This window comes from Saimiri boliviensis, chromosome 7, assembly GCF_048565385.1.
Source record: "Saimiri boliviensis isolate mSaiBol1 chromosome 7, mSaiBol1.pri, whole genome shotgun sequence".
Lineage (NCBI taxonomy): Eukaryota > Metazoa > Chordata > Mammalia > Primates > Cebidae > Saimiri > Saimiri boliviensis.
The window spans coordinates 25,587,642-25,602,643 of record NC_133455.1 but is presented as its reverse complement, the minus strand read 5'-3'; the positions used below and the strand labels follow the sequence as shown (position 1 = coordinate 25,602,643).

The 15,002-nt window shown below is 48.2% G+C and overlaps 1 protein-coding gene across 4 annotated transcripts in view; it reads left to right on the top strand.

The window, feature by feature from the left end:
• ABTB3 (ankyrin repeat and BTB domain containing 3) overlaps positions 1-15,002 on the top strand; it is a 345,548-nt gene that overhangs the window by 294,963 nt on the left and 35,583 nt on the right. For 2 of the 4 annotated variants that reach the window (XM_039472337.2, XM_074402289.1), the window contains 7 exons: positions 202-367; positions 2,787-2,876; positions 5,111-5,212; positions 7,150-7,243; positions 7,362-7,497; positions 8,217-8,437; positions 10,041-10,219. In XM_039472337.2, the coding sequence (XP_039328271.1) occupies positions 202-367; positions 2,787-2,876; positions 5,111-5,212; positions 7,150-7,243; positions 7,362-7,497; positions 8,217-8,437; positions 10,041-10,219 (988 nt within the window). The remainder of the gene's footprint in view (positions 1-201; positions 368-2,786; positions 2,877-5,110; positions 5,213-7,149; positions 7,244-7,361; positions 7,498-8,216; positions 8,438-10,040; positions 10,220-15,002) is intronic. The other 2 variants (XM_074402288.1, XM_039472338.2) reach the window with 2 other exon arrangements.

The window sequence follows — 15,002 nt, the reverse complement described above, 5'->3', positions numbered from 1 at the left end:
ACAGGAGACGAGACAGCTTCACAGCAGTTATAAAGGACCAAGGATCAAGAGACATCCGGAGGCAATCATTTTAATTGGAGCCTCAGAACAGGCAATTTACGTGAAAAGCAAATGCAAAGTCCCAGGGTGCTTCCTGCAGTGTTTGACCCTGTACCCCTCTGGGAAGCTGCTGCACCCACATGATGTCTCTCCCTGCCTTAGGGCCGACGACTGCTTTTGTGCATCTCGGAAGCTGGATGCAGTGGCCATCGAAGCCAAGTTTAAGCAGGACCTGGGTTTCCGGATGCTGAACTGTGGACGAACAGACCTGGTGAAGCAGGCGGTGTCTCTGCTGGGGCCGGATGGGATCAACACCATGAGCGAACAGGTACAGGGTCCGAGGGTCTGAGCAGGCTCCCCGCCTCCTCCACGTGCACCACCCCTGGCAAGACTGAGACAGCGGGTGAATCCCCTCCGCAGGCGCTGGGTAGAGGCTCCCCCTGCTGGCGGCTTAGATTGCTTGCTTGCTTGTGTTTTTCTTCAGTTTTTAAAATATCTTATAAAAATATTCTGGTTCATCTTTATAGAAGTAGCACATGATCATTGCAGCTGAAATGGAAAAGAGAGGAAAAATAGGCCCGTTCTAGAAATGAAATAATGCCATCACCATGTAACCATCATTTATCTTTAGTATCTGTCCTTCAAGTCCTTTTTCCAGCGTGGTTAAAATTAGTTCTCCACTTGTCTGTCTGTTCCTGCACAGGACAAGCCCAGACAGATGTCATCAAACTTTTAGTGCATGTTTAAGATACACAAAAGTCATTCTGGGGACCCTAGGAGGCACCTCAGAGATAGGCAGCTATCGCCTCTAACTCCTGAAACAGAGGTAGAGAGAGACACGTGGGCCCACCAGTTAGGAAGATGCCTTGGGTGGTGAACCATCATAGACAGAAAACAAACAGCAGTTTTAAATGTGAGTCTCACATGGAAAGTCACAAGGGACAAATGGGGCTGCTTCTCACATGGCACCTCATGCAATGAGTTCCAGAGAGAAAATGACGGGGACTATTTAATTAACTACAGCTATAATAATTTTATTGAACACCACCAAGGAGCTTATTACACATACACACACACAAACACAGATATACATGTGTATATACATTCTTTTTAAAACCTCAGTGATTTGTTACACCTTGCTTTTTCCAATATTTTATATTGAAGCGACTTTGCAATATTGTTAAATATCCTTTTTTTTTAGGAGATGAGATCCCACTTTGTTGCCCAGGCTAGCCTTGAACTCTTAGGCTCAAGAGATCCTCCTGCCTCATCCTCCTGAGGAGCTGGGACTACAGGTGTGCACCACCACACCCGGCTTATTTTTATATTTTTTGTAGAGACAGGGTCTTGCTACACTGCCCAGGCTGGTCTCAAACTCTTGGCCTCAAGAGATCCTCCCACCTTGGCCTCCCAAAGTGCTGGGATTACAGGCATGAGCCACTGGGCCCAGTGTCTTTTTTTTTTTTTTTTTAAATCACTTTTAATAGCTACACAAAATGGTTACATTATTTATTCATTGACCACACCTCAATTGTTAGATGTTGTTTCAAACTACTTTTATTAATAATGCTGGGCTAAACATATTTACATGAGTCTTTGTTCAAATCTGTGATTATTTCATTAGGAAATTTTTAAAATGCAAATAGTGACTCAAATGCACCAGCTTTTCTTAAGGTTCTCAATCTTAAATTACTTTCCCAGAACTTTTGCCTCCTTTTACCCACCCTCCAGCTATGTGTATTCACTATTACTTTTCTGCTTATCTTGGCCTGTTTTTCATTAGAGCTTTATTGTTTTTCTCCTTTATGCAAGAGAGCTGTTTACATGTTAGGCAAATAACCCTTTGTGATAATGGGATAAATATGTCTCAATTCATTGTTTACCTTTTGATTTTGCTTATAATGTTTTCAATTATGTGTCCTCAGGGCTATAATGATTTTCACTTGTGATTTCTTCTATTTCTTTTATGCCTAGAAAGGGATCCACAGACCAGTTAGATATCTTTTATGGTTTTAATTTTTCCCATATATCTCTATTCAGACTAGAAATGATTTTGGTGTCTGGTGTGAGAAAAGTCTTTAATTTGGATGTTTTCCCAAATAACCGCCTTCATGACACTATTTATTGAAAATCCATCCTTTCCTTCTGGTTAGTTGTGATGCTTCATTTATAGAAGCAAGAGTCAATGGTGAATCTGGTATTCCTGAAAGCCATTCCTCATTCACTTGCCTTTTGCTTGCAAATGGCCATGTCAAACCAGATGTCAGTGATGAGCAATACCACGTGCTCAGAGGCATTCAATTTCCCTCGGCGCTGACCAGCAGCTTTTATAGAGCAAAGATGACACTTGTTATATTTGTGAAAGAGAAAATGTCAGAGAAACCAATGAGATAGCTTAAGGCTGATACTGCGGAATCAATCTAGAAAGTTTCTAAGAGCTTTAAGTGTTTAGCAAACACTCTTAGGTCTGTTGCATCCTAAAACAGACAAACAAATGAAAATCCTCCAATACAAGGAAAGATAAACGCTGAAAAGGCGTGAGGGCTCCCTTGTCGCCTCTATTTTGGTCTCCACAATGTGGAGGGTTGTGTGTGACCTTATGAGTCACAGGACTACATGTTATTTTTGTCACGTTGGAGCACAAGCATGGCCTCCAAAACACAAGTAAGATTTTCCATTTGTTACCGTCGACTGACCACAGCCACCTTGTAAATGTTCTCCATTCTCTGGTTTTTAACTCACCGCAGGGCATGACTCCCCTGATGTACGCCTGCGTCCGTGGGGACGAGGCGATGGTTCAGATGCTGCTGGATGCCGGAGCTGACCTGAATGTGGAGGTGAGGGTGCAGAGGCCTGCAGGGTCCCTCGGCCTGGCAGTCCCCAGGGGAAGGCGAGCAAGAAAGCGGGGCTTTTTCTCCTACGCACCGCCGCTGAGGGTGCACAGTGCGACAGACAGCTCCTTCCTGTGCCCTCTTACTTGCTGTGGCCCTGGCAAGACCGCCTGACAGATTTTGCCCATCCTGACAAACCAGCCCAGCCAAACTCCAAGGAGCTGCCTGCATGGATGTTATGTTTAAAAACAACCAACCTAGCTGCAAGGAGCACTGGCAGTCCTCATTTCCCGAGTTCCTGATTGCCACGGCCTATCCATCTCTTCCGGGATGGGGCAGAAAGAGCACTCCTGAACCATCAGCCCTCTCTTTCCTCTAACACAGAGCAGAGGAGGCACTGGCCCGATTCCTGAGCTGAAGTTTCCCTCTCCAGATCCTCCACGCTCCCTCTCCAAACCCTCTTTGGCTCACTTTGTTGGCGGAGTTGACAGATCTTAAAGCTAATCTCAAAGCTTCCCTGAGACAACGTGGTCTAACTAGAAAGCACATCCCCAGAACCCTCCCCCTTGCAACACTGGCCTTAGAATCTGACAGACTTGGGTTCAAGTTCTGATAGCGCCGCTGCTGTGGTGACTTGCTTTTGTGCTCGGGCAAGTGCCTTAACTGTGTTTCTCTCCCAGTCTGCAGAATGGGAAAATAATCACACCCATCTCACATAGTTGTCAGAAGGGATATAGAGAGTAGGTTTGGAACTCAGTTAATATTGGTGTCTCCACCCATACCCCAAACTCATTCTAGGTGAAACCCCACTTTTTTACCAGGTGCTATGCTGTCTGAAGACTGCTGTCCCTGGCAGCCAGATATTGGCAGTCTCAGACAGCAAAGAGATTGACAGGCTGAAATCATGACTCAGCAACCCTGGGAAACCTTTTCAGTTCAAAATTAGATGCCTATGCAGTCTTAGTACGGTGTGTGTGTGTGTGTGTGTGTGTGTGTGTGTGTGTGTCTGTGGTTTTTTTAAATGTGAGTTGGGGTGTGTGTGTGTGTGTGTGTGTGTGTGGTTTTTTTAAATGTGAGTTTTCTATTTATCTGAGGAAAGCAGACAATAGACAAAGTTTTGGATCCAGAATCATTTTGGATCCTATCACTTCGAAATCTATGGGGATTTTCCCTCCTGCTGTGAATCCTCAGGTGCCATGCAAACCCCCCAAGGACTCCTCAGCCTTGGGTTCTGGGGCATTCTCAGGTCCTCTCTAGCCCATCCCATGGATATCAGCTCAGGCCTTCCTCCAGTGGATGCTTAGTGAACCAAACTGCTCTGAGTGAAGCAGGCATTGAGGTGACGTGACCCCAGGAGTGTTTGGCAGAGAAGCTCCGTGTGGGTGCTGGTCTTGCGAGACCCTGGCCTTCAGCTGCCCTGTCTCTTCTCTCTTGGCCTGGGGTGTTTTGAGGCCCCCATTCTGAAAAACCAATCTCAGATTGTTCATTCGTGATGTGTCCTGGGAAAGCTTCATGCCCATATTTCAGCAGTGCCGAGAGGGTCCTTGTCAACCAGGAAGCCAGCAGAAATTGAAATGAGAACAGGGTGGGGCCAGCTGTGATCAGACGGTGAAGTTCCTCATCAGATGAGTGATGGACTTCCCTGGCTTGAAAGCTGAAAGCTGACCGTCCCTTCTCTGGGGTTTGCCACCACTGAGAATCTCTGTTAAAAGTGTTGATGGCATGGTAGTGGCACCTCATGCTCTCTGACATCCTGTAGCTCCCAGAACCACCACCCTCCATTAGGCAGAAAGAGGAAGGAGACAGGCCAGAAAGCTGGCTCGTTGTAACTGCCATTACAGCTTCCCCAAAGCACCTTAGAGGCGATCAGAATCATCCGTTAATTCTTTTCAGAGGAGAGGGAAAGGAGTCCAGAGGACATAAAGCCACTGAGACATTTTCTGACTGCCTCCATGGGTGAAATCTCCAAAACGTGGACTCGCAGTGTCCTGCCTTTGGGGAATTGCTTTGGTCTCTGCTCTTACAAGCACAGGCAGCACAGATCCTGGCTCTGGTGAGAGGTGTTTGGAGCATCCAGCAGTGGAAAATCCCTGCCCTGGATCGCCAGCTCTGCCCAAGGCATCTTCCAGGATGTCTTTTTGTACATCCGTAGTCCGTGTGCCCAGCCACAGATAGGTCAGATTTGCTAGCCTGAGTTTTGTGAAGGTCACATTTTGAAAATAACTTCGATTTGTTTATAGGTTGTCAGTACTCCTCATAAATATCCATCCGTCCACCCCGAGACCCGCCATTGGACGGCTCTGACTTTTGCTGTGTTGCATGGACATATTCCTGTAGTTCAGGTATTAACGTATTTCCCTATCCACATCCGACCTTTGATTTTACCTCTTCATGACACACATCTATACCTCTCCCAGCATGCATATTCTCTGAGACATTCATATTGGTTAACTGCAATTCAATATAGCATATTCATATCGTGTGAATAAAAATATTTCTGTAATGATCTATATGGCCAGCCTTTAACCAATATGAAATGATCACGTATCCACATGCAGCCTCACACACAGAGTGGCAGACCCACGAAGTTCTTCCTGGTTGCTCTGGGGTGGGGCTTCGGCTGGTTTTGTGGATTTGTTCATTTTGCTTGTCGCAACATGAACGTAAGACTTGGTTGCTATTGATACCTTAGAACCTTTCCTGAGGTGTGACCCCGGTGTTTGTGTAGAATCCATTGGTTTCCAGCCAGTGGGAAGAAGCATCCAAGACACCAAGGAGTGTTTCCAAAAGACCCTTGCTTGGATCCCAGTTCTTGAGAATCAGATCCAGGAGGTCTAGGGTAGGGCGCTGGCCTTGTGTCTTCTGAAACAGCTCCAAGCACAGAGACATGTTCTCACTGGAGGGCCTTTGGGCATATAAATGTGTATCACTTGCATTTTTTCTGGCTGTTGTAGAGTTGGTGTTCAGTGAACAGCCACACAGTACATTCTAAATCATAAGCTTGATCTTTACTTTATCAGAAAAGAGAGATCAGCATCCAGGTTCCTGAACGCACCTGCTCCCGTAGTGAGTGCTGAGCTTTGGGCACATCAGGAACTCACCTCCTTATGTGTGGTCCATGCCTCTTGATTCCATGCAGAGCACGGACGGCTCTGTAATGCTGGAATTTCATGGGACTCCTTTGTTGTGTCCTGGGTCATGAGAATCCTTAGAACAGATCCCGAGTCATGTTTCAGGAGACTGAGAGTGTGATGTGTCACACTGAGAGCTGGCTTCTGCCTATAGAACAGCATGCCCAGTCCACTCCTGGAAGAGGAAGCTAAGAAAGAAGGGGGTCGAATGGTGGTCTGGTGGACACAGATGTCATTCCTTAACATGCAAGGACATTCCCGGCCTTTAAATCAGGAATGGGAACAGTGAGCAGCCAGGCCACACGGAAGTCAGGCCACCTCCCTGCCACAGGGCCGTGAGTCACGGAGTGCCAAGTAGGCGGCTCCTCCATGGCCGTGCCCTCAGGGAGCCCTATGTAGGCAGCAAAAATAGCGGATGTTCCCCCGGTTTTCCACCAGCAGTGCTGACAGCACATTCACTGTGAATGAGATCCGGCATGGACAGAATCCCTGCCTCTTTAAGAAGCCCAACTATCTCAGGGGACGCACAGAATGACGTCATAGGAAGCAAAACTTCTGGAAGCTCACTCTGCCACTTTATTAACTGATCTTGCTGGCCAGAAACCTTAGCATTTGCTAAACTACCCTCAGGGCCATCCAGCTGGATTCTTTTCCTGGTTGGCCCCCGGGGCGGAGGGGGGGACCCCAGAGTCCTTCAGCACGCTGGAGAGTCTGTGGTTCTAGGAGGCTACCCTAGTGCCCTCTGAGGCTTTGTGTACCCAGCCCAGGAAGGGAGTCTTCCAGCCTTCCTGTGCCAGTGCTTCCAGAAATGTCAATGTATGTACACAACCCCTGGAGATCTTGCTAAAATGCAGACTCTCAATTAGCAGCCCTGGGTGGGGCCCGAGAGTCAGCATTTCCCACAAGCTCCCAGGTGGCGCAGATGCTGTTGTGCATGCGACACACTCCGAGTGCTCTGGGGTTCTAGCAGCAGTGAGAGGCTCTCAGCTCATCCTCCGAGGTACAGTTGCCCTCCAGCCTGTGCACGCGGTCACCGACCCCGAGGGAGGGAAGGAGCGCGGGCATCTCACCGATCCCAGCCGTCCTTCCCGACGCCTGCGCGCAGTGTCTCTCCTCTCACCGTCTCCATGGCCGCTCTTCCTCCGCAGCTCCTCCTGGATGCTGGGGCCAAGGTGGAAGGCTCGGTGGAGCACGGCGAGGAGAACTACTCGGAAACGCCCCTGCAGCTCGCAGCCGCTGTAGGTAAGAGCGGCCGGTTCTCACCCCGGCCACGGGGCTGCAGCGTGCCCTGGCCCTTGAAGTGCCTGTGACTGTATTTTTGCTTTATTCTCTTATAAAACCCCCTTCTCTGGGCTTGCAGGAAATTTTGAGCTGGTTAGTTTGCTGTTGGAGCGTGGTGCCGATCCCCTGATAGGAACCATGTACAGGAATGGAATTTCTACAACCCCCCAGGGTGATATGAACTCTTTCAGCCAGGCTGCAGCTCACGGACACAGGTAGGCTAGGATGGCCCAGAGCCAGAGGTCCCGAGTGGTGCTTGTTAAAAATGCAGATTCCCAGGCCTACCCCAGACCCATTGCCTCTCTGGATGTGGGGCCCAGAGGCAGTGTGAGGTGGTCCAGGCCCCAGGCCCCAGGCCCGGCCAGGGGGACCCCACCTGCCAGCTGACAGCCAACTCCATGCAGTGCACATCCACTCAGAATGTCTTACTCGACCCGCTCCCGGCCAGCTTTCAACTCACCGAGAGATGGCCCTCTTGGCCGGTTTTGGTCAGAGCGCATCATGTCAGCTGTCATGAACTAAGAATCCATTTTAAAAACAATAAAACTTCTCATATTGGGTTACTTCCCTTCTACATCTCCTTCGGAATTTCCCGCCGTCGGCTTTTATTACACATACCCCTGGTAAAGCACATTCACTGTGGAGGGAGGGTAGGCTGATGGCGAAAAGCGCGGAGTTCCAGAACCTCCGAGACATTTGAGAAAATCACTTAGCTTCAAGTTGCCTCAAGGAAACAAGGCCAGCCATGCCCCATCATCTCCTCCATCCCCAAAACGTGGCACCCACGGTCGGGCCTGTGAAACCGCCGCCCGTTGATCCTGTCATCGCCCCGCCCGAGTTAGTGGCCCTCCGCTTCCCCAGCCCGCCCCTGCCCTGCCCCGGCAAAGCCACTTCCATCTCTGAGTGTCATCCTCTCTGGGTTTATGATTGACAGGAATGTGTTCCGCAAACTGCTCGCCCAGCCAGAGAAGGAGAAGAGTGATATCCTGTCCCTGGAGGAGATTCTGGCCGAGGGGACTGACCTGGCAGAGACAGCCCCGCCCCCCCTGTGCGCCAGCCGCAACAGCAAGGCCAAACTGAGGGCCCTGAGGGAGGCCATGTATCACAGCGCTGAGCATGGCTACGTGGATGTCACAATTGATATCAGGAGCATAGGTCAGTCTGGGTGCCCTCCACCACAGGCACCATGGCGCCGCCAGCTTTAGGTCCATATACATAAGTACGCGCACGTGCACACACGCATGCATGCAAAACACGCACATGCACACACACACGTGCACACACACACGTGCACACAAACACACATCCCAAGGGGGCCCAGGAAGCTTTCACTTTACTGGTCGGAACACTTCCAGACCGAGACGCCCACACTGTCCCCATAGATAGCAGCATCCTGCTTGCCCCAAAGACCCATTCTCAGACCATCTTTCCATGATTCCCAAACTCTGGACCCTGGGGCAGGAATTCAAATCACCTGGGGAGCTTGTCTGAATACAGATTGCCAGGCCCTACACCCAGAGGCTCTGCTGTCGAGGGTCTGGATGGATAAAGGCTGGAAATCTTTATATTTAACAATCATCCCAGGTGGTTCCCAGTGGTGGAGGAATCGCTGCCTTTAGAGCACCCAACTCCACGAAGCAGCACTAGGCAGCCGCTAGGGTGAGGGCGCCCCTTTCTCACCACCAGTCCTGCTGAGTTTCAGAGGGCAGAGCCGCTCTCAGGAAGGTTGGCCTGGCTCTTCCTTGGGCGAGCTCGCCCAGAGCCATCTCCTCCGCATGTCTGGGGAACAAGGCTAGCCTAGCCTTCACCAGTCTAGTGGCTTTAGCCCTGGCGTGGAAGCAGCCGGAGCTAGCCATGGGTCCCTAAACACAGGGTGTGGCAGATTAAGGCAGGCTGAGGGCTGAGGACGGGCCTTAATGCTGTTCTGGAAATGGCTTCTCTCCAGGGAAGGTGGGGAGGGGTTAGTACAGGAATGTTTGTGACATTGCCCTAAGGGCCTATTTTGCATGATTATGAAACTCAAGATTCCGAATGGGCTACTTGTTATAAACAGTGGTGGTGTCGGTGCCTCTGCTTGAGAGGGGAGAGGCAAATTACAGCAATCAGCTGTTGGAGAGGCCCCTGTTAAAGGGGGAAGACCTGATGAAGTACCTGCAGATGGAAATGTTCTTTTGCACAGAGGAGCAGCAGGAATATCCTCCACGTCTTCTTATTCGGGTGTAAATATCTGTCTTAGAACTGTACGTGGTGAAGTCCACCAATGGGTTTCACCAGCTCTGAGCTCTCATCTGGGCATGGATGCATTCTAGATGCTTGGGCACATCCACTCTTTAATCCTGGGCAAGACTTTTCCCCCCTGAGATTCTCTCTCCCTAGTAAGTCGAGGGGATGGAGCCTCTGCACTCAGAATCCAGAAGTATGGAATATGCATAAGCAGCGTGCATAATAATTCCAGTATGCTACACGATAATTATATGTTGTGAAATGCAGCCCCTGATAATACGAGTAGCATGCAGAGATGGACACCCAGAGTTAAGGAAATTGAATTATGACCTTCCATTTCAACTTCTGCAGGTCTTTGGGGAAAAGCCTACACTGGTTCTGTTCATTGAAAGTCAATCCCTTGGTCTCATCATTTAGTAGTGTCCTGGGAAAAGCCAGCTTCCAGATAAAAACTCGCCTACTCCTCTGGTTGTTTTCTGCCTTTCCTCTCTCTCCCCCTCCCCGGCCACCTTCCCTGGCTCCTCTCCCCCTCCAGGTGTCCCGTGGACTCTGCACACGTGGCTGGAGTCTCTGCGGATTGCCTTCCAGCAGCACCGCAGGCCTCTCATCCAGTGCTTGTTAAAGGAGTTTAAGACCATTCAGGAGGAGGAATACACGGAGGAGCTCGTCACCCAAGGCCTGCCCCTGATGTTTGAGATCTTGAAAGCCAGCAAGGTATGTGGGGTTTGAGGCTGTTGGGGTCATCGGCAGAGAACGAAGCCTGAGGTCTCTCAGCCTGGTGTTCCCATTGGAGTGGGATCACTACGGTCATAGCGACCAGTGGCGAATGTACCCTAGCAAATGAAAGCTACTCGTGCGCTCATTTGCGGGGCAGCTGTCTTGGTAAGGCACCTGGGCACAGGGACAGCTTACGACGTGTCTTCTAACTCAAGGAACTTGCGGTAGAGCTGGAGAGATGATACCAACATGTGTGCCCCAGCAGCATTATGAGGCAGTTTATAAAACAGTATTAAGTTTGGGGGTGCAGGCTAGGAGAGGTGAGAAGGTTCAGGAGGGAGGAGTGGAAGGGTGGACCTCCCTGAGGTGCTGAGGCTAGACCACGCCAGGATGGACGACAGGAATCAGTAGGATGAGGGAAATGGGAGCAGCCCTCTGGATAAAAAGAAACACAAACCCTGCCGAGGTTTCTGGAAGGCCAGGCCCTGGGAGGCAGCTCTTCAGGTTGAGAGGGTCAGTGAACCTAGCTCTGACCCCTTGGGGTTCACCCCTGCTGATGCCTGTATCTCCAGCAACAGGGAAATGCAGCCTCTTCGCCTTTCGACTATTACAACATTAATTGTTAAAAATCCCTTTGGGGTCATTTGTTCGGTGATGCCCTCCAGTCCCTGCAGGGCCCCAGCACCAGCCCTCTCCCCTCTTTCCCCAGAACAGCCTTCGGGGTACTCCGGGGTCTACCATGGAGCCTGGGAAGTCTCAGGGGAAATTGGCCTGTGAACTAAAAGCAGTGTGGGTCCCCCTGCTGGGCTGGGCCGGGCCGCGGGGCTGTGCACAGGGCATTGGAGGATACATGGGGCTGCCTCCTCCACACAGCAGGGAAGGCCCTTCAGTAAGGAGGCAGCAACACAGCCTCCCTGCTTTCCGAGCTCCAGCCTCGGGTGCAAAGCGGGTGCCATTAGGTGTTCTCCTTAGCACCTGTCCTTAGCCCAGTGTCCCTGGGCCACCTGCAGGCTGGATTTCTACTTGAGGTCAAGACCCACCAGGACCCCAAATGGGAGCAGGTGCACCAGGCCTAGGGTGACAAGCTTCAGCAAATCCATGAGGAGTAAAACCTGCTGGAAGCATTTTGGAACCAAACTCCCCGCCCGACTTAAAAATGAGGAAATGAATAAAGAGGCTTTCTCCTGAAATCGCCTAAGAAACTGCCTTAGTGAGAAACGTTGCTGGGTCTGTTGCCGGGGTCTGGTGTTTCTACTGTTTTTGAGGTTTTCTTTGTTTGTCGTCTTTAACTTTTCTTCAGGTTATATTGGGAATTCCAGAATTTACTGAGACATTCTGTGTGTTAAGTAAAACTAACCTGTGCAGTTCTTACACTTTACTTTGAAGTATGACATATATACAGAAACGTGCCCAGCTCCTAACTACAAAGCCAAATGAATTTTCTTAAGATAGACAAACTGTGCAATCCGCACCCAGACCAAGAAATGGAGTGTGACTAGCACCCGAGTGGTCCCCTTTCACCCTACTCCGTTGCTGTCCCCCAAAGGCTGCCACATCTAACACCACACTTGGTTTTGCCTGGAGCCATGGTGTATTTGACTGGGACAGCTCATTAGATAGGAATAGATAGGAGACAGTTCTCAGATTCTGAGCCTATATATAAGAATCTCCAGGCTGAAGCATACAAACTACCCTCCATTCACAAAAGTGGTGGGTGTTCCCACCTTTTAATAGTCATTTGAAAATCAGGCTCACCAGGTGTGATGGCTCATGCCTGTAATCCTAGCACTTTGGGAGGCTGAGATGGGAGGATTGCTTAAGCCTGAGGAACATGATGAAATTCCATCTCTTAAAAAAAAAAAAAAATACAAAAATTAGACTCTGAGTCTCAAGAGTAGGGAGTCAGTGAAGGGTGTTTTGCTTTTAAAGGGGTGTCAATGGCATCCCCTACTGGTGAAATGTGGCTTTACACATCAGATGCACCGACCACTGTGCAGGGTGGGGGAGGCAATCAATTTCCCCGCGCCTGAAGGGTGAAGTCACCCATTTCCTAAGCATAGGGGCTATTCTTATGGTCAAAAGAAAAACTGGAGAGAGATGATGACAGAAATTCCAAGTTGAGAAGAACAGTCTCCTATTGAGGGACAGGGTGGCTGTCCATCACACAGCCGGCCAGCATTGTCCCTTCTCCCTGCACTCTAGGATTCCTGTTCAAATGTGTGTCAGAAAAAATATCTTTTCTTTTTTTTCTTTTTTGAGGCAAGGTCTCTCTCTGTCGCCCAGGCTGGAGTGCAGTGATACGATCTCGACTCACTGCAACCTCCACCTCCCAGGTTCAAGTAATTCTCATGTCCCAAGTTGCTGGGATTATAAGCATGCACCGCCATGCCTGGCTAATTTTTGTATTTTTAGTAGAAACAGCATTTCACTATGTTGGCCAGGCTGCTCTTGAACTCCTAACCTCAAGTGATCCTTCATTTCGACCTCTCCAAGTGCTGGGATTACAGATGTGAGCCACTGTTCCTAGCCAAATATCTTGTTTTATCAGAGTACTGAATAGATTCTTGCAAATAAATCCACTTTATAGTCAACTGATAGGAACAGCTGTCCTGTGAAGTGGGGCATATTCCTCCCACCATTCTTGGTTTGTACTCGCTCAAACCACACTTGAAATGTGACCACACATCCGCTTCTGTGTTCTTGCTTCTAAATTTTAACTTCACATGAATTCAGTGTCTCTAGACTTCCCCAGGAGCAGAACAATATATTCATTTCTTAAAAAATAAATCTGTTTAAAAAGAGTTCCTAGCTTATTTTTCTGGTGTGTGTGTGGTTGTTTTTTTTTTTTTTTTTTTTTTTTTGAGATGGAGTCTCACTCTGTCGCCCAGGCTGGAGTGCAGGGGTGTGATCTCGGCTCACTGCAACCTCTGCCTCTCAGGTTCAAGTGATTCTCATGTTTCAGCCTCCCAAGTAGCTAGGATTACAGGCACCCACTACTATGCCCAGCTAATTTTTATGTTTTTGGTAGAGACAGGGTTTCACCATGTTGGCCAGGCTGGTCTCAAATTCCTGACTTCAGGTGATCTGCCTGCCTCAGCCTCCCAAAGTGCTGGTATTACAGGCATGAGCCACCACACCTGGCCTCCAGCTTATTTTTCTAACACCTGATTCCTCTGGGCATAATCAGATAATCAGGAGTGCCCACTTGGTTCCAGGCACTGCAGTGGTGATGGGATGGACATGTTCTTTATCCTTCTGGAGCTTACTGATGGGAAACAAGAAAATAAATTAACAAAACGGAGTCCGGGCATGATTAGTGATGTTTACAAAATTAAACTGGACCATGATATGGTCTCTGGGGGACAAAATGGTCAGGAAGTTCTCACTGAGAAAGTGGCATTTGAACAACCACCTGAGTGAGGAACAGCTTCCAGCCATGTAGAGATCTGGGCAAAAGCATTCCATGTAAGGGAACTGCAGGTGATTAGGCTCCTAGTAGGAACATGCTTTGTGTGCTCAGGTGAAGGAAAAAGTGCAAGAGATAAAAATCAGATTGCACCGAGCCAGGTAAAGTTTGGGTTTTCTTCCATGTGTAGTGAATGGAACATGACGAGAGAGGTTTTAGATACGGAGTGAAGTGTGATCTCTAGGTTTGTTTTTTTTTTTAATGGTTTTTTAAGTTTTTAAGGTTTTCATATTGAAATGAAAAACTCAAAACTTAATATTTTTTTTTTGTTTTTAAGCTTTTCATTTTGAGATCATCATAGATCCATGCAGTTGTAAGAAGTAATACACAGAGATTCCTGTGTACCATTTACACCTGGGGATCTCAGTTTCTCCCAACAGCAGTATCTTACAAAAACTATGGTAATATATCATGACCAACATAGTGATGTCATCATAGACATGCAGAAAAGTACCATCACCACAGGATTCCTCATGTTGTCCTTTTATAACCATATTCACTTCCCTCCTGCCTCTACATTTCTCTTCAGCCCCTACCTGGCCTCCATTTCTCTAGTTTTGTCATGTAAAGAGTGTGATTTAAATGGAATCATACGGTATATAATTTTGGAGATTGGGCTTTTGGCAGTCATCATCATTCTCTAAAGAACATCCAGGTTGTCGCACGTATCCACAGCTTGTTCCTTTTCATTGCTGAGTAGTATTCCATGGAATGGATGTACCCCAGTTTGTTTAAGCACTCAGCTGTTGGAGGACATCTGAGTTGTTTTCAGTTTTAGTATATCACAAATAAAGCTGTTACATTTATGCACAGGTTTTTGTGTGACTGTATCTTCATTTCTCTGGCGTAAATGCCTGGGAGTACAACTGCTTGGTGGTATGGTAGTTGCATGTTTGGTTTTTAAATAAATTGCCAAACTGTTTTCCAGAGTGACTGTACCCTTTTACATTCCCATTGGCAAAGATTGAGTCATTCAGTTTCTCCATATCCTCACTGTTTGGTGTTGTCACTATTTTTCATTTTAGCCATTCTGATAGGTGTGTAGTGATATCTCATTATTGTTTTAATTTGCATTTCCCTAAATGGCTGATGATGTTGAATATATTTTCACATGCTTGTCCACCATCTATATATTCTCTTCAAGTGAAATGTCTCTTTGTGTCTTAAGCCTGTGTTCTAAATGAATTGTTTGCATTTCTGCTGTTGAATTTTGAGGATTCTTTATGTATAGTAGATACTAGTCCTTTGTCAGATATGTGGTTTGCAAATATTGTCTCCCACTCTGTAACTTGTCTTTTCATCCTGCTATCTTGG